This window comes from Sinocyclocheilus anshuiensis, unplaced genomic scaffold (assembly GCF_001515605.1).
Source record: "Sinocyclocheilus anshuiensis isolate Anshui unplaced genomic scaffold, SAMN03320099.WGS_v1.1 scaffold641, whole genome shotgun sequence".
NCBI lineage: Eukaryota > Metazoa > Chordata > Actinopteri > Cypriniformes > Cyprinidae > Sinocyclocheilus > Sinocyclocheilus anshuiensis.
This window is the reverse complement of record NW_015536503.1, coordinates 461,282-484,815: the sequence shown is the minus strand read 5'-3', so window position 1 is coordinate 484,815 and position 23,534 is coordinate 461,282. Positions and strand designations below refer to the sequence as shown.

The 23,534-nt window shown below is 39.4% G+C and overlaps 1 protein-coding gene across 1 annotated transcript in view; it reads left to right on the top strand.

Annotated features, from left to right (window-relative positions):
- Positions 1-11,665, top strand: part of LOC107690636 (plexin-A4-like) — an 82,146-nt gene extending 70,481 nt beyond the window's left edge. The window contains exons 25-28 of the mRNA XM_016489019.1: positions 1,457-1,626; positions 5,695-5,907; positions 9,467-9,617; positions 9,832-11,665. Coding sequence (XP_016344505.1) covers positions 1,457-1,626; positions 5,695-5,907; positions 9,467-9,617; positions 9,832-9,927 — 630 coding nt within the window. The 3' untranslated portion in view covers positions 9,928-11,665. The remainder of the gene's footprint in view (positions 1-1,456; positions 1,627-5,694; positions 5,908-9,466; positions 9,618-9,831) is intronic.
- The last annotated feature ends 11,869 nt before the right edge of the window (positions 11,666-23,534 follow it).

The following is a 23,534-nucleotide window of genomic DNA, read 5'->3' as shown; positions in this document are numbered from 1 at the left end:
CTTGGATGTGAAGGCCCCAGTCCATGTTTTCTTAAAGGCTGATGCTGGGAAACTGAAGTACTGGCACAGAAATCTGCTTTTTGCAGAACTGTATGTGTCTGTGATTCTGACGTTCCTGATATAACCAAGCAGGAGTGCACACACACATGCACAAATGCCCTGGTGATTACCCTACTCCGCTTGCAGACTGTGTCATATTTTTAGATGGATTATTTCTGTGAAATAACCAGTTTATCGCAGACACCATCTCTCTTGGTGAAAAATGATTGGTGTGATAGCACAGTAATTGACTGTTTGGCTTTCACCCCTGCAATAAATACCAGTGATCTGCCTGGGGTGCTGATGCTTTCTGCATTCGGTCCATCAGTGTCTCTGAGAATGGGTGAGCTTTACCTTTTTCCATCTCCCTCCATAATGCCAGGCTTTATTTAATCTTTCTTCCTCTATCGTTCTGTCTTCTGCACTTTTCCATCCTCTTTCTGTTTGCAATTACACAAATGTTCTTTCCTCACCTGTCCGGAACGAGATCACTTGAAGTTTAATGCTTCTCTGACTGCCTGCCTGTGTCTGATAGCCTGCTTTTAAGTGCGCTAAAATGACCAGGTACATTTCAAACGGTTGCAAATAGCCACTTTGGTTTCTGGGCGACTAATGATGATGTCAGACGTCACACAGGATGACACCTGTCAGAACCATCGCAGTCATCCCTTTTGCCAGCCTCCTGCAGCTGTCGCCGCGTTGATACAGGACGCGAGTGAGAAATATGTATTTTCATCTTCATAGGGAAAAGATAAGCTGTGAGGGATCTGGGACACAGTAGAATTATTGTTGTGATTGTAAGCTAAAGGGATTTTTTTCTTCTTCCCGTCTGCTCAAACGGAAATAGGATTTTGTGTGCTGTGCCTTGTGCACACCTCATCCGGATGCGAAGCCGGTGCTGGCTGCGAGATACGGGCGGCGCTTTTTGATACTTTCCTCTCTCTCTCTTCCGTGCTTCCTATCAGTTCTTTCATTACAAGTGGATTAGATTCTGTCATCTTCTCTCCTCCTTAGATTCACCACCATTAAATCAAATTAGGGTCAATGGTGCGGGGTGGACGTTAATCCATCTGCACAAAGCAGCTTAGGCAGAATTGCTTCCGTTACGTTTTATTAAAGGTGAACTTCAAAGTAACACTTTCACTATCAAAGAGCTTGATTCAGGAACTTTGGTTTCATCGGTGGGATTACTGACATGTGGCCCACAAATACTTTCAGAAACACAGATAGCTGTTCTGAGGAACACAGCAGCTCATGTCATTGCTAAATATCAGGTCCATGCAGGATGGAGACACATATATGGCCTGCCTCTGTAATGCTGGTAACACCAGTGTCATTTAAATAAAGCGTAGGACAGAGTGAATGGGATGGATGGATGAAAATTAACCCAATTCTCCATTTCTTTTTGGTTCCTCAGGGCACTCTACAGAAGTTTGTGGATGACCTCTTTGAGACCATCTTCAGCACAGCACACAGAGGAAGTGCCCTTCCTCTTGCTATCAAGTACATGTTTGACTTCCTGGATGAGCAGGCCGACAAGCACAACATACACGACCCGCACGTCAGACACACATGGAAGAGCAACTGGTAAGATGCCTCGCACACATAAATATAAATTCATATTTATTATATAATTTTGAATAATATATATATGAAAAATAGGTCCAAAATTGGTCCATATATAATACAACCTAAAATGAAACTGAAATGCAAAACTATAATAAAAGACCCATAAAAGCAGATAACTTGATACTGCCCCTAATGTAGCTGTAACCACGGACATCACCATGGCAATGAGTATGAGAGAAATTAATAACGCTCATTTCTAAATTAATTTCACCCAACCAATTTAGAGGCACGTCCCCATAGTGGAAGGGGGTTGTGAGGGCTAAATAAACAACCAGCAGATCGAGTGAGAAAGGAAGAGGGTATGAGGTGAGAGGGTGGAGTGGATGAGAGTGGATGGTAATCTATCATTAGCCTCTGCCAACGTCCCATCACGCACCACCCCAAAGGGCTATGGGGGATGAAGTGATGATATTGATGTGAGGGCACGGCAGGAGGGGCAGTGGGTACAGTCCCTATTTACTCTGTTTTATAGACCTAATTTCTCCCCGTCTCCCCCCGCAGTGTGTTTCGGGGCCATTTGAGAGCGTTAAGTGATTTTGGAGCGCACAGAAGGTCACTCTTGCATTGCACATTAATGGAATCGTTCTCACAAAGAGTGGAACATTAAATAGCGATTTATCATCTCACACTCATCGCTGGGCATTACAGCCCGATGCCACTGTGGCATCTGTGATATTTTTTAATGAGCGTGAGAGGGTCTTCTACAGGACTAATGCACTGCTACCCAGCTTTTTGCTGACAACTAATGTCTCTCACAGAAAATGAAATAGCTCCATTTTCAGATATTGTGCACAAAACAACAGGCTCAGCTTTATCTGTGTTGCTAGATGTGCTGCTGCCACCACACAGGCCATTAATTGAACCAGAGCCATGGGTAGGGCATATTTGCTGTCTGTAGAGGATTTTAACACTCTAAAGCTAAATGCTTTTGGCCATGAAAGCACAGGCATAATCAGTATTTTGTTTACAGACTGTTAGTGTTTGCTCATCAATTCTCTTCACCAATTATTATTGTTCTTAATGGGAAAGTGAAATTATTTGTGCAGGGTGCACTGAGGGGTTTCTCGTTTTGATTGATTTTGCAAATGAGAGATTTCCAGACAATCCAGATGGCAACTTAAGATGTCCAAGTCTCTTGCTTATCCTCTTATTTGAGTGTGTCCTACACAGACAAACACTTCTTTAATATTAGTAGCGAGAATAACAGTCTAGACCACCCAAATCTCAGCATGAAAATTTGCATCTTTTTCACTAATCACCCGTTATGGAGCACAATTTAACCTTATAGAGCTGAAAACTTTTTAAAAGCAGATTTTTGGCCATTTGTGCAGTTATCTGATTCACATAGATTAGGTGAATCTGGTGCCAAAACAATGCATAAAGCAAATGCAAATAAACAATGCTATCAGTGAATTCTGTGTGAATCCCATGGACATCTAGATTGACTTTCATTCAAACAAATCACAACCTAAATGATGGATTCCTCAGTTTTGTTACAAATCTCTTCTTCAAATGCATCAAAGGAAGCCTTAAGCATCAGATCTTTAACCAAAGCCAGGCAGAGATGGATTGCTGATGGTCGAGGCTCTTGTGAATCATCCATCATGCCATTGTCTATCTTGTGACTGGGCGAGGGTGGGGCGGTACAGCCTGCCAATCAAAGTACAAGCTGTCAATGCACAGATACAGATAATCAAAGCAGTTTGATTGGTGTGGTTAAATTAACTCTCTTTGTTGAGCTACTCAAAATGCAGATGACCAAAATTAATACTATTTAGTTTTCAAAGGGGCGTTCACACTGACAGTGATTTGTGGCAGTGACGATGCAACAAAGTTAAACAATGCAAAAAAAAAAGCTATTATACATTGTAACAATGTGCATAGATCAGGAAGAAGGAGGTGAGAACCTGCGAACATTTAAACATCAAACTTTAATAAGCAAATGAACACAAAACAAAAGTAAAAGCGACAGCCCCTCACAGACGACTGCCGCATAAAACATGATAAAACAACAACATAAATAGTCCAGGCCTGGTCCTCTCTCGTCTTGCACTGTTGTCACTCCTCCTTTTATCCTTCCGGAGCTCCTCCGTGGGACTCGAGACCGGTGAGTGGCGCAGGTGTCACTCATTATCATTTACTCCACCGGCCCCGCCCCACTCGTCACATACATACAGAGACATTAATGTCCATAAACTTGGCAAATGTCAAGTAAGAATTTGCAAAAGTACATATTTTCAAAATAGACTAGGCGATTGGTCCAAGTTGCAGGTACAATCACCGTTATTCAGCTCATTTTTGTGCGTTATTTTTTCATTAGGATTCCACACAATCGGGAAGATTTCCTGATGTGGATTTCACAACGGGTTCAAGTTGGTCAACACGGTGGGCCTTTCTTGCCTGCGAAATTTGGCAGAAATTTCACTGAATTTTGCAGATGTGACCGCACATTTAAAGTCCTGTAGAATTAGGCTGGTCTCAAGTTCACCTGACCTCGATCAAATGCATTTCTAGATAAACCTCACTAATCCACTAGTCCGAACACTGAGATACATAAGACATTAATTTAGGCACTTTTTTGGACATAAAACTATGGTTCCATAGTACATCAGAACCATTTTGCACGTTACAAAAAATTTCTACCTTTACACAAAAAAAGCAGGCAGAAGAAACCCAAAAGACTGACAGAAGAATGTGAGGCTTTTCCCAGAGAGGGCTGCGCTGAGCTGAGTGCTATATTTAGCTGGGATCTAGTCCATCCAGACATCATTCCCATCTCCTGATCCACTCACTCTCTCCGCTGAGAGCTCTCTAAAGTATGGCGCTTCAAACACGTCCTGCTTTTTGTTCTGTCCGGAGAATATGATCTTCACAGAAGCCAGTTGTGGCAGGTTTACGAGGGTGTCGACTCGTTGTTAAAGCATTGATATCCTTTTGATAGAGCGCAGATAATCCCAGTTGATTCTCTCTGATTAATTTGGGAGTCATAATACGTGCTTTGCTCTCTAAATCCTCTTTGGTGCAGTTGTTATTTTTGAATTAATTCAGAATGCAACAGAGAGGGGGCTGCTACGGAAAAGCTTTTGTTGACTGTTTTCTCTCTTTTTCTTTGATGCAAAACTCTGCATCCATTTCACTGCAGTGTCCTTTCTTATTCCCCCGTCTCCTCTCTTCAGTTTTTGTTATCTAAGACAAAACCAAAGCTGTCTTGAAAACTAACGAGAACTCTGCAGTCTCAGACACAAGCGCACAAAGTCCCAGCCCAAACAACATCTGTGACCCTTGAGACGTGCACGCACACACTCCCAAGTTGATTTCACTTTAGCACAAATGGGCTGGGGTATAAAGTAGCCTTGTATACGTTTATTGTTTTGGACAGGTGCACAATTGCAGGACAGCACTAAAGATACAAACAAACCAATATGAGATGTATTAGTAAAGCACTCAGAGTATGGCTCAAATACTCATGCTGCCATTTCAGACTGAAAAAATTGGCTCTGCACACCTCAATTAAAATGATTTAATTTATCAATATCATTCCAGTATCTATTCAATATACAGTGGGTACGGAAAGTATTCAGACCCCCTTAAATTTTTCACTCTTTGTTATATTGCAGCCATTTGCTAAAATCATTTAAGATAATTTTTTTTCCTCATTAATGTACACACAGCACCCCATATTGACAGAAAAACACAGAATTGTTGACATTTTTGCAGATTTATTAAAAAAGAAAAACTGAAATATCACATGGTCCTAAGTATTCAGACCCTTTGCTGTGACACTCATATATTTAACTCAGGTGCTGTCCATTTCTTCTGATCATCTGGCTGCAATATAACAAAGAGTGAAAAATTTAAGGGGGTCTGAATACTTTCCGTACCCACTGTATATTTAATAAACTTATAAGCATTAAAAGCAGTCTGATGTTTCATAAAGCCACTGCTTCCTGTTCCAAAACGGCCTTTTTATGCATTAAAGAGCTTTTGAAAATAAAATGCCATTAATACATTCTCTGCTCTCCACAGCCTACCTCTACGGTTCTGGGTGAATGTGATCAAGAACCCACAGTTTGTGTTCGACATCCATAAGAGCAGCATCACGGACGCCTGTCTGTCTGTGGTGGCACAAACATTCATGGATTCGTGCTCAACGTCAGAGCACCGCCTGGGCAAAGACTCCCCCTCTAACAAGCTGCTGTATGCCAAGGACATTCCCAGCTACAAGAACTGGGTGGAGAGGTGAGCAAGAACATTTTTATGGTTACAAGATTCCCTTTCTAGATCTTTCAAAGTGATTGAACATACAAACAAAGACTGTCAATCACAGTATCTGGTGGACCACCGCAGCCTTAGAAATCCATATCAGAAAGAGTAGACTTCCATATTCCTTCGGTTTGCATGGTTCTAAGGTCTTGGTGTGAAGAGATTGGGTAGAAACATGGAGAAACTGCTGTTTTAATGTGTATGCATGTGTGAGGGAGAATGAGAGACTGTATGTGAGGTGCACTTGTGAACGTTTTTAATCAGAAAAGATGCAAAGATACAGTGTTTATGTGGGTATCAGCGTGAATAAAAGCCCAGAATTGTATTATGTCCTGCAGGTATTGTGTGTGTGTGTGTGTGTGTGTGTGTGTGTGTGTGTGTGTGTAGCTGCTGGTAATCAGACTGAAGTGTGTTGTAGAGCTCCAGGATGATGAATTGCAGCTCTATTGTAGTTCAGTAGATCTTCTGGGTCTACCCAACATTGCACCAAAGCAATTAGTCACTGTTTAGTGAGAGAGACAAACTTTTCTGCTTTTCCCACAATCCTCTGGGTCAGAAACTCTATGTTCAACAATGCCAAGAAAGTAGAAGCAATGACTGTAAAAAGCTGCATCTGAAATTGCATGCTGTCTAGTACGTACTGCATTTGGGTATTTATTTCGTGAACATTTAAGTATGTAGTATTATATAGGTAGTCTGAATGAAATTCAGACGCTGTCACGTGACCTACTGGCATCAGTTGCGTCACTTCACTGCCATTCACAAGTTCTCCTCGCCCAAGGCTTCAGGGTACTTCTTGCCTACTGTTTTTCGAATGCTATGATTTGAACATAACACTTTTTTGGCATACTGGTGTTTTTCGCATACTATATAGTATGGAATTAGGCATATTCAGACACAGCTAAAGAGCTTTGAATAATTCTATTGTTTTCTGCTCAGTTCAGCGCACCGCGCTGGTCTACTCAAGTCCACCACCCTACAGTAAACAGCACTGATAAAACTCATCAGCGCCGTGTGTCTCTGCTCACGCACACTGACCCTCAGCCTCTGACTAACGTGTTTATTTGCCGTGAGGTATTAGAGGCTGCAGGAGGAGACGGGTAGCTGGCAGACGAGCATGATGGGGAAAATGATAAGACCGTAATCATGCTGCCAGCTCACATTCACTATGAAAGAGCTGAGATGGAGAGAAAGCTCATTTTCATGCATTAGCTAATGTGTTACACATCTTTAAGGACTGAGATCATACTAAAACGTGCCTACTGAGGTGAGAAAAGCCTGCTTTAATTATAGGTGCTGACATATATGTGTTTAAACCAGGAAAAATACGTTCTCAAAGATACATTCTTTGTTCTGAGTTACAGCTCTCACATTACTCCTTAATTTGTTGTTTTCGGTAATATCCTGATAGGTGACAAATCTGTGTTAATTGAGACAATCCTTCTGTTTCCTTTTTGTCAGACGATTTGAGAAGAGATCCTTTCATGTCTTCATAAAAATTAATGTCTTCATTCAATTTGAGTTGAATTACTGAAATAAATGAACTTTTCCACGACATTCTAATTTATTGAGATGCACCTGTATATATATATATATATATATATACACACAGTGGTTAACAAATTTATTAGATCACCACCACCCAATGTGGTGCCACAGCTGCCCTAAACTAACAATATTGGTGATTACCAAAATAGTTTTTTATGTTTCTGTAATGGTTAATCCATCAGTATGTGTAAGCTTTTTAGTCACAGTAGTATTTGTAATGCTAAAATATAATTGTTGTTATCCATGAATTTTCAAATTTACTGTTTTATGAGAAAGGCAGAAAAAAAAGTAAAGCACTTTTTTTATTCAGATGCCCAATTACAGTCAATAAATACAGTCGCTACCTGTCATAATAAAGAGAAAACACAAATATTTTAGGAATCTGGTAAAAAAGAACTTGTTTAAAAATGAAACTGTATTATCATTTATTAGGCAAATAACAAACTGAAACAACTAAATTAGTCTTTATTCACACATAATAACAAAAAAAACGTAATATTTTTCAATATATAAAAATGTAATTTTTGCTGTTTGCGGTGAACAATTATTAAATTTATATTCTATTCAATTTATTTTTAAATGGCATTTCCAGTTTATTCATTGGTCAGAAAGTGTAGCAACTATTTAGTCATTTGCAATACATGCACGATACGAGGGAATAACCAGCATGGACTTGTTCTGGCTGACGAACAGCTGACATTTAAACGTGGTATTAATTAGTGCCAGACGAGCTGCCTGTCATTAGCCTTGGGAAGCAGAGGGCGCAGAGAGAGACGCTAAACTCAAATGTGTGAACTCGTTTAGGAAGTGTACCTGATTCCTTTGGGAAGGCCATACCTAAAGATTACAACTCACTAGCTCTCTCGTTCAACACCATACCATTGTCCTCCACTGATGCATTGCAGCACATACTTGCCACTCAAGGTGCTCACGGGAGCCTGAAACAGACACGCATGCCACCGGTTAGTCAGTCAGTGTGTTGAGTCCAGGAGTTGGCATGGTGCAGGAATTAAAAATGTAAATGACCTGCCTTAATTAAAGAGTCGACAGAGCCTCTGCAGCTGCAGGTGACAGTGACTGATTGCTTTTCCTCCACCAACACTCTTTCACTCACTCACTCACACGCACCAGCCACCCAAAGACAACAGATAGTGTTGCTTCGTTCCAAAACCTAGTGAGCTGCCTACAGAGACAGCATTTTAAGGCATCGTGGGTGCTCACCAGGCACGAAGGCTGTTCCAAAAGATAGGCATGTTAATTATACTGCCTCATAAGATACCCTGTAGCATCACATGTTTCCTCCATGTAAAGGCAATCCCAGAATGCATTTTGAGTGGAGTGGAAAAAAGTTGGTGAATGAAGCCAGAGAAATATGAATTGGATCAATAAAATTAAAATTATGGATAAAAATGTTTGTGTGTTTGTAAGCTTATTTGTGTATCACACCATTAGCTTATCAATATGGTAACATCAAACACAATTGCAAGTTTTAATACAAGACGTTTCTGCCTAGCTAGAGTGTTCCAAATCACATATGAGGTTCCATGATGGTTGCAATGCTGTCTACCTAGGCAGTGGTTCTGGAAGAGTGCTTGTATCTACAATAACTGTGTGCTTTTATGTGCACATTTTGTTTTGGATGTGCTAGTGTGTGTTTAGTGTCAGCGTATGTGTGGGGCACATTTACTGAATCTTTCCAGCATCCTATAGATTCTGCTGATCTCTGGAAAACTTTCAAGGACAGCGGCTCATTAAGACTCACAGTCACTCGCTGATGTAAGCTGCAGCTGTACTGCCACAGAAAGTAAATGCCGAACTGATTGGAAGGGGTGTGACAGCTCTCACTCAGTGCCAGAAATGACCCTGAAACATGTTATTCTTACTCTACATGAGTTATAAAAAGGCTTCTTAAGCCCTGTCACCTGTCCAAGTTCTAAATGTTTGTTAAATAATCTGTGCTATTTCTGTTTCTCTGCGTTTCTTACAGATATTACTCCGACATTAGTAAGATGCCTGCGATCAGTGATCAGGATATGAACGCATATCTAGCAGAACAGTCCCGTATGCACATGAACGAGTTCAACACCATGAGCTCCCTCAGCGAGATCTACTCTTATGTGGGCAAATATACAGAAGAGGTACAGAAAACTATTAGCCTGTTAAATTGCCACATTTTAAGTGTAGCACACACATTTGTTTAGCTGGATATCACAATGACGGCTAAGAACGTGTTCAAGATATATTTTTCCTAAAATAAAGATAAAAAAGTAAATAAAAGTGAAAAGTGCAGATGAGAGGGATATGTGGTTATTTGGAGGCATGTGTAACTGATGTGTCATCTCCCTCTGACAGATTGTGTCTGCGCTGGAGCAGGATGATGGTGCCAGAAAACAGAGACTGGCCTATAAGCTGGAGCAGGTGGTCGCCTTCATGAGCCTGGAGAGCTGAGGACCACATTTCCCAGAGTGCACTGGGAGATCCATCAGAAACCGAGCCGTGCCTGATTGAAGACCTGTCCATCTATCTCATCTCTTCTGTTTGCAATCTTCCCACAAAAACAAGCGTTTGCATCGTATTAGCTCTGCTTTCTAGAAGAGTAGAGATGGGAACTGGAGGGTGGGCGGAGGAGCCAAGGACTACATTACCCATGATGCAGTAGAGTGGGTGGCCATCCGGCTCTGCTGTGTAGAGGAGGGGTGGCTGCCTACGAGTTCCACGTCACTGCATCCTCCATCCTTCTCCCTGACTGGAAAAGAGAAAAAAAAATTCCGTTGCCTTCAAAGTTTAGCTGATAAGCAGAAACCACAATGTTTGGTGTCAATTTGTTCTGACTTTTATGACTAGGGTAGTGTACGACACTAATATTGAGTCCAGTTCATTGTAGTACCTTTATGAAACATTGAAACGCAAGACAAAAAAATGGTACTGCATGCATCTGAAGAATGCAGTTCATTCGGGCCATTTCAAAAGACACAAAACACTTTGATGACACTGGATTTACGGGACGCGCAAGATCATTTATACGCTTTGATAAAAGAACAATCAAGCCTTGAGAATCCCACCTGCTTATTCTCACTTTGAAGACAGTGAGGTGTATTTAAAACCCTCTACATTTAGCGGGACAGAGCAAGTTAGTGCATCAACTCTTTTGTCTCTTCCGGGACCTTACCTGACAGTGAAACTGAAAGACGAGACCTATCGTCTTGTGGGATACCCACATCTTCACCACTTCACCACCAGCCTTCATTTCGGCATTTATCCGGCTTGTGCACATCTGAATTGATCCTCTCTTATCTAGATGAGTGGAGGAGAAGCCAAGGTTCGTTCCCCTTAGAATCAAGCACACACACCCCTCTTCCAGAGAGCGACGCCTTCTCTCTGTACTCCAGCGAGGTTGTCAGGACCTACGCTGTGCTGCAAGAGGATGAAGTAATCTTAACAACAAAAAAGCACATTCAATAGGTGTCTCAGTTCACACATCCAGTAGGGGGACCTTAATTACAAAATATCCTACTCAGAATTAGACGTTAAAGGGGGGAAATGGCGTGTTGTTGAAAGTGCACACGTGCAGCCTGCACTGTTCACTGCCACGGGGTCCCACCCGTAATGAACACTCTGGAAGCCTCTAGAAAAACCCACACGTGGACAAAGTTGGTCAGCAGAAAACCAAAGGAGCCCAATTTGAAAAAAAAATAGCAAAGCGAATAAATTACCCCTGAGAAAGCAAACACAAGGCACTATTTGTTTTATGACCTACAGAAGGAAACTCCGTCTGCAGCCTCATATTTGTTACTGTCCATTATTCTGTGTGCAGAATAATGGACAGTAGACCATAATTTGGTTATTGCACAACTGGGAAGGCGGAAAGAAATCCCGATCTGAAGTTTAAGGGCTTGCTGTAGTTTAAATGTTGCTGGCGGCCTTGAGAGATGAATCTTACCTGGGCTTAATGACTCTAAAAGCAAACGGATGGCATGATGAGGACATAATTAGTATTGGATGTAACTTTGACAATGGGAAAGAGACAATTTAGTTGCCCACCTTTCCTTTGTCCTCTGACCCCCTCTTTCCCCTTGACAGCGTACCCTATGTGGTGATGTGAAAGTGTGGAGAATCTGCCCAGGTCCACCTTGGGTGCTTTATTGGCTTTTTCAGCGCATGTATTTCAATTTAAACTTCAAAAAAGTAAGCCTTGCAATTGATGATGTGGATGTGTTCTTTTCTTTCTTTTGCTTGGAAGAACGAGATGGAAAAAAGTGGCTGTCATCTTCAAAATTGCAACCTCTTGTTAAGGTGGAACCTTTATCCTGCCCTTCCATTCAACTGCCATGACCACGTTTTGTGAATGTGTTAGATGCTAATAAGGCTAAGGTAAAACCTTAAGCAGATATAGTATATACCCTTGCATGCTGACCTATTTGGATGATATGAAATGAACTGCCTTGCTATCAATTTATCTAATACTACTAAGGATTTCTAAACCGAATCAAACTCTTGTTAGACTTTCATCAGACTCCTGCTCTTTTCCTGTCAGGTGGATTGCCTTTCTCGAAGGCCATCTATCTGAGAGTTCTCGTTCACGCTGAGCAAATATGACCACGACATCACATGCCAGTCCAGTCACACCTAACATACTATCACAACACATTACATTTGTGTTTTTTTACTGTACGTCTTTAATGTGCCACTCTAAAGAGTTGATTCCCTGAATGTGTCCGTATATTATTATTTTATTATATTAAATTATATTATTTGAATCAATAATAAATTATATTATTTGATGCAACCTAATTTTCAAGATTTCATTAGCATTACACCAAATTATTTTTTCATGTTGTTTTGGATATTGTCTCTGTATGTGTGATTGCTTTGGGCTCCCTTGTGTTATTTTTGGTTGTAGCTTAGTAACAGAGGATTGTGTTGAGGTATTGCGGGATTTCAGGTACACAGCCCCCAACTAATGATTCTAATGAGATAAAATAATAAAATACCACTGTCACCGTGTTAGGTTAGGTATTTTTATTATTATTATTATTTTAGTAAATCTTTCAAAACTGGAATCTTGCAAATTAGTTCAGAATTGACAGTGGAAAGTGTTTCATGATTCATGTTTCTGGGAACTCATTTATAAAGTCCACAGAGGTCTTAAATGAACTGATGATGATTTGATTAAAAAGCTGATATGTTCCTGGATTCCCTCATGACTCTGATCCTGTGTTATATTTCATGTTTCATCTCTAATGTTCGTTTATCAGGACGACCCCACCCCCTCCCTTTACGCCCCAAAAGACCTGATAAAGTTTCCACCTTAAACATTTTGTAAGAACTAAAAAGTCCTTTTAGCTCAGTGTTACAACAGGCATTGCAGAGACCTGTTCGAAAATACTTTTTAATATTTCCAGATTTGATGCAAGATAGATTTATCCTGATGGGAGGAGAGGAAGAGAGAGACCAGCGGAAAGGCAAGCTTCTCTAACTTTGTTATAATTAATTGTATACCTGTGTATGTAAATATAATGCATTCCTATTTTGCAGTCAAGAACAAAATACTATTTGTAATATAGAATAAACTTTATTATGAAAAAGATGGTGTTTTCTGTGTTCTTTTGTGTCTGTACCTTGCTTTGAATTAGCTTAATGGGGAAGTCAGAGAAGTTGTGGTTTCCATGGAAACAGAAATTGCGGCAAAAGAGCTCAGCAGTGCCTGCTCCCACAAAGCCCATTCACACAACTTTTAAAACTGTTTCAAATAAACTAAAACTGTTTTCAACATAGCTGTCTATGAAAGAATATAATCTCACTTGTATACTATGACAAACACCGAAGAGAGTTATATGCATCAATCTCTAATCTGATTGCATATGGCCTCAACCTTAACTTCCACCCCTCTAAACCAGACCTTTTCTATTTCTTTTCCTGCTTCAATAACACTAGAGCATTTTTACAACCATCATCTTGCAGAAAAACAAAGACTCAGGCTTTAACCACCTCCTGTCTCACAGTGCCAGAGGGCTCAATTGCCACCTTTATTACATTTCATCTCATTGCACTGTGTCGATTCTCTCAGTTAACGAGTACCCGTTCTTCTCCGCAACTCCAGTACGTTCCCCCTGACCTTTCAGCGTTTGTCTCTGGGCTCTCATGGAGGAAGGTAAGTGCGAGATGGTCATTTTAAAATCTCTTCACAAAAATGCCACCTCACAACATGTGCTCAAAGCATCTGCCCTTGTTGAGTGATTTCTTGCCTTTTAGCCTTGAGCGTAAGGTCATCGTAACAGCAAGGATTTACTGCATAGTGGTCTGACTGGTTCTTTTCAAAACGCATGGAATATTAAATCTAGTTCCTCTGTTCCAATCTACCAACTCGTTTTCCTCTGAATCTATTCATTCCGGAACGTTCCGACAGAATTCTCTCCAGCTGCAGACGCAATGCGGGCCGGCTAATAAGAATGCAGGGTGAATAATGGTGGACTAATTCCTGGGATTCACTAAAATGGTTATTGACAGCTGCAAGGGACCAGATGGAAGCAATTAGTATTATTAGTTGGTTGTGCTTTGTCCTATCTAAGTAAACATCTGTGAAAAGACAACAGATCCGGCAAAGGCTCCCGTCGAGTAAACGGAAAACCAAACAGCCCAACTGAACGGAGATGCTGCAGACAGCAATGAGATCTGCCATCCACGGCCCACACAGAAAACTGAACAGCTTAGGAATAAATATGATTTTTTTTTTTTTAAATCTACGTGCTGTCTGCGCCCATCTGGAGGAACAGAGATGCGATCATCAAATTCACCAGAAATGGCCCAAAAGGTAGAGCTAAGAAAAAGACAGCTGAATAAGAACACTTAGACTTAGACACTTTTTGTATCAGTGATAGAGCAGCACTGCCCTCCACTGCTTCTCTCTCTATACCAACCACAACCCCTCTAAAACTATTGATCCGTTCCTTTCCAATACCAAGACTCACAAGTATTAGCCCTTCAATGTGTGCTTTGGAATCAGTTACCAGCCCAGGTTCATTTTCAAAATTGAGTTCATCGTGTGTGCAGCGATGCTTAATTTTCTAATAAATGCGTGACGCTCTGGCAAATGCATGTTTCATATGAGTAAAAATTGATTGTGGCACAGATCATGTTCAAGTTCTGATTGCATTATTATGTTTGCATGTCTCCGACAGAATTGGCTTTTTAATCTAATTACTGTTTTGTTGTGTGGTGAGATCAAACATAAGTATTCTCATGAAGAGTGCATCTATCATGTGGAAAAAAGACTATTGGATTCAACAGAGGAGTATATAACGTGTCTTAAAACAGCATACAAAGCAAAACACTTTTTTTTTTCCGTTTTTAACTGACAGTTAGGGACCTTAAAAATGGGCTGCCGGTCTGTTCTGATGGGTTATGGACATCAGGAAACAATAATGCTAAATGCAAACAATAAAATGCGAAGTTATAGAGTCATGCAAAGTAACAATAGCAAAATCTTTTGAAGTCGCCATGAAAAATTCACCCTATTTTGTAAATGCATGTTATAGATCTTATTGTGAATGATTCATGCACGTTTCATTTAAAAAAATTTTGACCCTGTAATGTTTGATAAAAACTTGCATAATGTTTAATCAAGATCTTATAATGAAATCGACAGACTTCTCTCTGGTGATGTATATGTCAGACTCCAATCATATGTAGTCCACCAATTTCATAAAATCAACTTCAAGCTTGCATTCTTTTTTGAATGCAACGGCCACATCTCACAATTAAAAAGTAGTAGATAGAACCAAGTCCCTGGCCTACATTTTTTTGTCTTTTTCGATAATCCATAAAACTCAGATATATGGAAGAAAAGATCTGTCGCTACTACTTCATCACGACTTTAAAGAGGAGGAGAAAATGCTTCCCATTTGTTGTTGATGTCATAGGCTGTTCAGTCTAATCAATCTGTGCCTTTTTAGCTTATCATAATATTACATATTGTTGGGTCTATGAAGCTCCTGGTGGTGATACTAAAACGTTTAATTTTTGTTTACTTTCGTACAATAAACAATTGGTTTGTTGTTTTGCCATTTGATATCCAAAGTAAAATCTGGGTCCTGCAGCAAAGCCAGTTGTTTTATTTGACTCATTTTGCAGCTTTAGGGATATTATGCCCAAGCACTGTAAAACAACCCTAAACGCTGTAGGGACTGACTGATGTTGGTGTAAATTGAAAAGGTGCCTTGGAATACAACGCCTAGCAACAAACATTCCATAACATATGAGCCCTTTTGTCAAGCTTAAAACCCATATGCCACACATTAATATGACGTCTGCATTTTTTATGCAAAAAGCTTCAACAATCAACGGTGTAGAACTAGCATTTCTATAAATGAAAGCACAAAGTATCTTGATTGCAACTGGCTACCTGTATTTTTGTCAAACATATGCTCTCAGTCCCTCTGAATCTATCTGTCTCTCATCACTTTTCCAATGCTGGTGACTCTTTTCTTCAATATGATGAACACTGCTGTAATTAAATTCCGTCCCCATGGCTTCAGTCAAACAGTGGAAAGATGCCCATCACCTGTGTCTGGCCACCCTCTCCCGACACTGCCGTCCCTGCCTGAATAAACCCATCTCAAACATCAACGACTGACTGTGCATTAATTTTCATGCTATTGATTAATAGCAGAAAAGCCAACAGACATGAACGTCACATCTTTGTTGCAGTCCTTTGGGAATATTGCATGTGCACTGGGAAGAACGAGCAATATTTTATAATGAAAAGCAAGTGGCAGTGGTGGTGAGGTGAGTCTCATTTGCATGTAAAGTGCTTTGGGTGTCTACAAAAGCTCAATACAGATGCTATGACTAATTTATTCAAATTTCATAAGTTTAATCAATACTTCGCCAATGAGTCCAGCAGACAGTGCGGGATGGCTTTGAGAGGACGCATATAGAGGTGAGTGTGCGTCTGATGAATTGTGATCCAGCAAATAAACTTCTGTGGATGAGGATTCAATTGCCCGTATGTCACAGCAACCCAGCTAGAAGCGCACGGGGTTGTCGCATCTCCGCTAACTAAAATAAAATATGCTACATCTCCGTACCCCCCACAACCCTGCACACGCTGCACTGTTCATATTTCATCCACACTGTAAAGTTTCCTTCCACCCACTGGGTATGAGATTAAAATGCAGAGATGGTCGGCACACGGCGCTGTGAAGCAGATAGGTGCATCCAAGAAAGTTTGAAACAGCATATTTTGTTGGAGCTCATTTCAATTTATCCGCCCATATGGAGAAGTCATCGTTCAAATAGACTCTGTGGCGAAGGCTGGCATGAAAACGAATCAACAGCAGTGCCCTTCATGCAAAGTACACTTTCTTCCCATCCCTCTGCGTTAAAAGTACATCTTTGTGGCATGTTGTCTGCATGATATCTGTTCTGCTGATGGTGCCGTCATGCCATGATGGGGGAGAGGTCATGGCACAGTAAGTTCTACTTTTGTGTTCCATAGAATAAAATAAGAGTCGTACTAGTTTGGAACAACATGAGCATAAAAGAAATGATACACTGATTTTAAATTTTTGGTGACCTATTCTATTTTTCTCTTTTAAAACCTTACTTTCAATCAGGAGTTTTAAAATTATATAAAATATCAAGCTTATTGTTGAAGCTGATAGCCTTGTGGGCAGTGTTCTGATACTTTGTGCAGTTGTGCCTTGGGTGACCTGAGTACAAATCTTTGCTTCCTGTCCTAAAAAAGTGCAAAATTAAGTCTCAAAAAATCAAGCTTATCAACATGAACTGTTTTTGATAGAATGCTTGACTGGGGGCAGGGCTTCCATTTTCAATGAGTAATTAAAATTATTAGAATTGGTCACTGATTGGTTACCCTATTGGAGTTTATTCTGGCATTATGGCCAGCTGACTACATTTTCAAAAATAATCAAAAATGCCCTGTTGTTAACTGCACATTTTGGCAAATGTAGCCAGTCATTCCAGTATTCTATGAAAAATGGGCACATATTGTGCACAGTATACTTACTATACGATGCAGAAATAGTAAGAGTACTATGGTAGAATGCTGAACATAGTCTATATACACTAATATACACTGCCACTGCTTCGAGGACAAATAAAACTATAAAAACAGACAGAATGTAAATTAAGATGTTAGCAGTAACCCTCTGGAAATCTCATTAGATCTAAGCAGGCAAACACAGAAAACCTTTTTCACGACCAGACATTACAATTCATGAGAGCAATTTGCCCATAATGTTTGTCCATTGATATAATGAGTTTTATAACTTAAATGCCTGCTACGATAAAAAATTCCATTTATCTTCATGAGAGGATGAATGTCACAATAAAAATGCACATCTCTGACTATTAGCTTTCCACGAGGCTAATGTTTGATCTGACATTTACTATCAAGTTAAAAGTTTGACATTGTACCTCCTATTGGCTTCAAAACACATCAATCAATCCTGTCAGGGGAGGCAAGGACCAGTTGTCATTGAATGATACTTTAAATGATTAATAGCCGGAAAAAATCAATCGATTTTCGTGGGAAAATAGGGTGTGATACTGAGAAAACATGGTTGGCTTTCTCTCTTGGTCATTTAGATGGATAGAAATACAAAATGGGAAACAAAAAAGCACCACAACTATCAACTTCAGCAAGGCCTGAAGACAAACCACTCATTCAACAAAATAGGTAAAGTTTGTCAAGACAAACTTTGAAATTAATTAGACAATGCCTTGTTTGAAAGTTAATGATTTTAGAAGCGACGTCTGAATTTTTTATGCAAAAAGATTCAACAATCAACGGTGTAGAAATAGAATTTCTATAAATGAAAGCACAAAGTATCTTGATTGCAACTGGCTACCTGTATTTTTGTCAAACATATGCTCTCAGTCCCTCTGAATCTATCTGTCTCTCATCACTTTTCCAATGCTGGTGACTCTTTTCTTCAATATGATGAACACTGCTGTAATTAAATTCCGTCCCCATGGCTTCAGTCAAACAGTGGAAAGATGCCCATCACCTGTGTCTGGCCACCCTCTCCCGACACTGCCGTCCCTGCCTGAATAAACCCATCTCAAACATCAACGACTGACTGTGCATTAATTTTCATGCTATTGATTAATAGCAGAAAAGCCAACAGACATGAACGTCACATCTTTGTTGCAGTCCTTTGGGAATATTGCATGTGCACTGGGAAGAACGAGCAATATTTTATAATGAAAAGCAAGTGGCAGTGGTGGTGAGGTGAGTCTCATTTGCATGTAAAGTGCTTTGGGTGTCTACAAAAGCTCAATACAGATGCTATGACTAATTTATTCAAATTTCATAAGTTTAATCAATACTTCGCCAATGAGTCCAGCAGACAGTGCGGGATGGCTTTGAGAGGACGCATATAGAGGTGAGTGTGCGTCTGATGAATTGTGATCCAGCAAATAAACTTCTGTGGATGAGGATTCAATTGCCCGTATGTCACAGCAACCCAGCTAGAAGCGCACGGGGTTGTCGCATCTCCGCTAACTAAAATAAAATATGCTACATCTCCGTACCCCCCACAACCCTGCACACGCTGCACTGTTCATATTTCATCCACACTGTAAAGTTTCCTTCCACCCACTGGGTATGAGATTAAAATGCAGAGATGGTCGGCACACGGCGCTGTGAAGCAGATAGGTGCATCCAAGAAAGTTTGAAACAGCATATTTTGTTGGAGCTCATTTCAATTTATCCGCCCATATGGAGAAGTCATCGTTCAAATAGACTCTGTGGCGAAGGCTGGCATGAAAACGAATCAACAGCAGTGCCCTTCATGCAAAGTACACTTTCTTCCCATCCCTCTGCGTTAAAAGTACATCTTTGTGGCATGTTGTCTGCATGATATCTGTTCTGCTGATGGTGCCGTCATGCCATGATGGGGGAGAGGTCATGGCACAGTAAGTTCTACTTTTGTGTTCCATAGAATAAAATAAGAGTCGTACTAGTTTGGAACAACATGAGCATAAAAGAAATGATACACTGATTTTAAATTTTTGGTGACCTATTCTATTTTTCTCTTTTAAAACCTTACTTTCAATCAGGAGTTTTAAAATTATATAAAATATCAAGCTTATTGTTGAAGCTGATAGCCTTGTGGGCAGTGTTCTGATACTTTGTGCAGTTGTGCCTTGGGTGACCTGAGTACAAATCTTTGCTTCCTGTCCTAAAAAAGTGCAAAATTAAGTCTCAAAAAATCAAGCTTATCAACATGAACTGTTTTTGATAGAATGCTTGACTGGGGGCAGGGCTTCCATTTTCAATGAGTAATTAAAATTATTAGAATTGGTCACTGATTGGTTACCCTATTGGAGTTTATTCTGGCATTATGGCCAGCTGACTACATTTTCAAAAATAATCAAAAATGCCCTGTTGTTAACTGCACATTTTGGCAAATGTAGCCAGTCATTCCAGTATTCTATGAAAAATGGGCACATATTGTGCACAGTATACTTACTATACGATGCAGAAATAGTAAGAGTACTATGGTAGAATGCTGAACATAGTCTATATACACTAATATACACTGCCACTGCTTCGAGGACAAATAAAACTATAAAAACAGACAGAATGTAAATTAAGATGTTAGCAGTAACCCTCTGGAAATCTCATTAGATCTAAGCAGGCAAACACAGAAAACCTTTTTCACGACCAGACATTACAATTCATGAGAGCAATTTGCCCATAATGTTTGTCCATTGATATAATGAGTTTTATAACTTAAATGCCTGCTACGATAAAAAATTCCATTTATCTTCATGAGAGGATGAATGTCACAATAAAAATGCACATCTCTGACTATTAGCTTTCCACGAGGCTAATGTTTGATCTGACATTTACTATCAAGTTAAAAGTTTGACATTGTACCTCCTATTGGCTTCAAAACACATCAATCAATCCTGTCAGGGGAGGCAAGGACCAGTTGTCATTGAATGATACTTTAAATGATTAATAGCCGGAAAAAATCAATCGATTTTCGTGGGAAAATAGGGTGTGATACTGAGAAAACATGGTTGGCTTTCTCTCTTGGTCATTTAGATGGATAGAAATACAAAATGGGAAACAAAAAAGCACCACAACTATCAACTTCAGCAAGGCCTGAAGACAAACCACTCATTCAACAAAATAGGTAAAGTTTGTCAAGACAAACTTTGAAATTAATTAGACAATGCCTTGTTTGAAAGTTAATGATTTTAGAAGCTTGAAGTTTGAAGGTTTTACACCCCATACTGTTATTCAGTCAGACAGACATGGGGCTTGGAAATTATGCTTTTACTCATGCCATAAGACTTTAGCAGAAATAGTTTAATGTGCTGGTAGCTCAGTATGGAGCACTATGGTCTTTAAACACAAAACGTTTGGGTTGGAGTCCTAGCTATGACATACATGCTACTGGGCTTGCTGGCTCCAATCCTGAATCAAGGTTTGGAAGAACATTTGTTTTAAGCATTTGCAAACAAGGTGTTAAAATCAAGATGTTTGTTAGAGGGGTTCATTTATTTAGACATTGGCCAGTAAATTCTCTGATCTCTTCTCCCCCAGTGGGCAATGCACAGGTCAAACACATGATGGGACTGTTTTTGGTTGCCCTTGACCAAGTAATACACCTGAAGAGAGCTGTTTTGCAGCTGAATTTATGGAATAGTCAAGTCTCGTTTGCTGCTGCCAAAGGGTAGGTTAGACTTTTTACAGCACTAATTTCCTAATGTTGGACTGTTTCCCAGAATGCACTAGAGTACGAATAAATCATGCAAATTACTACCTCATTGTTCAATGTTTTTACTCTTTACTGCATTATTTGCACTGAAGTTGTTGTTGCCTTTGTGTTGTCACGTGAGGTTAACCATTAATTAATGTGTTACTGTGTTCACCATCATTGTGTTTGTATGTGAAAAATTAAGGATAATGCTGAATTTAAACAGCTTAATGAATTATTACATTTGCATCTCAAGGTGGCACTCTTGAAAGTTCAGTTTAATCTTTAAAATTCAAAATATGGTGTTGTGAAGTGAGGGTCAGTTAGAAGATCCTTGTCTTTGAGATGACAGAGATTTAGGTGCCGACACCCATCAGAACACAAACACACTGACTTATTTTTATATGCATTTATTTTATGTTATTAAATGTTGTTTTCAGAGTTCTGCCACTCATATTTCATATACTGTGGTAAGACATGACCTTTGTACCAGGTAGAACAAAGTTTAGTTTATCTCATCTTCAGACTCAGCTAGAATGGGAATTTTAGACTAGTTCAACTCATTCATTATTTTCATTATGTTTTCATATTAAACATCACATCCTGAAACTACCGTAGCTCTTTATGAGAGACCAGTTGGTGTGGTGGTTAACAGCAGGTCTTTGTCAAACAATATACAGTATTTGCACAAGCATAGATTCAAATCTAGCAGATTAGCTTTTTTCCCTAGCCTATGTTCATTCACATATACAAGTACAACTACCTGCTGAACGATTCACTGACGCCAAGGGTAATTGTTTGCCTTTCAATTTTAAAGGCTTCTTTCAAATTCTGTAACTTTTAAAGTATCTTTTATATAAAACAAATCATACAGGCTTCTGGTTTTATCCCAATGTTTTTTTTTGTTTTTTTTGAGGAAGTTCAGCTGGTGTGGTGGTTAACAGCAGGATGTTGACAAACAAAACCACAACACAAGCGTGGTTTAAAATCCAACAGGTAACAATCTTTTATTTTAACCTAGCCTAAGTTCATACACATATATTTGTACAAGTAGATGCCACTATTCAATGATTCAGTAGCACACAGGACAATTGTTTGCCTTCCAACCTGAATGTCTTGGTTCAAATCCCATAACATTTAAAGGTTTCTTTATATAAAGCACAGAGTTTTCTCCCAAAAAAAGTCACAAGTTTCCATAAAAGACCAGTTGGAGTGGTGGTTAACAGCAGGTCCTTGACAAAGAAAACTACAACACAAGCACAGATTCAAACCCCACAAATCAGCTTTTGTAATTTTATTTAATTTTTTTATTACCCTAGCCTAAGTTCATACATACAAGAACAACTGAGCGATCCAGTGGTGTAAAGGGTAATCGTTTGCCTTCCAACATTAAAGGCTTGCGTCAAATTCTGTAACTTTTAACGTTTCTTTTATATAAAACAAAACATAGATGCTTCTGTTTTCAAAAAAATTAAAATTGTATTATTTCGCTTGCTTACTTGCCTGTGAAAGGCCAGCTGGTGTGATGGTTAACAGTGGGTCTTTGACAAACAAAACCACAACACAAGTGTGGGTTCAAATCCCACAGTTGTAAAGCTTTTCTTTTTCATTTAGACAAAATTCCTACACATGTACTACTACAAGTACAACCAACAGCTTGGTGATTCAGTGGCACAAAGATAATTGTTTGCCTTCCAACGAAAATGTCTCGGTTCAAATCCTACAATATTTAAAGTTTCCATTATATAAAGCAAAGCATAGAGGCTTGAATTTTCACCCAAAAAATTTCACTAAATGTTATGAAAGACCAGTTGGTGTGGTGGTTAATGGTGGGTCTGTGACAAAAGAATGTGCATCACAAGTGTGGGTTCAAATACCACTGTTGTGAATCTCTCCTTTTTAACCTAGCTTATGTTCATACGTTTTTACTTCTAAGTACAAGCAATAGCTTGGCGATTCAGTGGCACGAGAGATAATTAATTATTTAATTAATTAATTAATTAATTAATTAATTAATAAAGCAAGAGAATAGAGGCTTGAATTTTCTTCAAAAAATGTCACCAAAACTTGTGAAAGACCTGTTGGTTTGGTGGTTAACAGCAGGTCTTTAGCAAAGCCAAACCCCAATCCCAGATAACAAGCTTCTATTTTTTTTTTTTTTTTTACTTAAAGGGTTAGTTCACCCAAAAATGAAAATTAGCCCATAAATTACTCACCCTCAAGTCATCCTAGGTATATATGACTTTCTTCTTTCAGACGAATCCAGTCGGAGTTATATTAAAAATTGTCTTTGATCTTTCAAGCTGTTTCATGCCACTC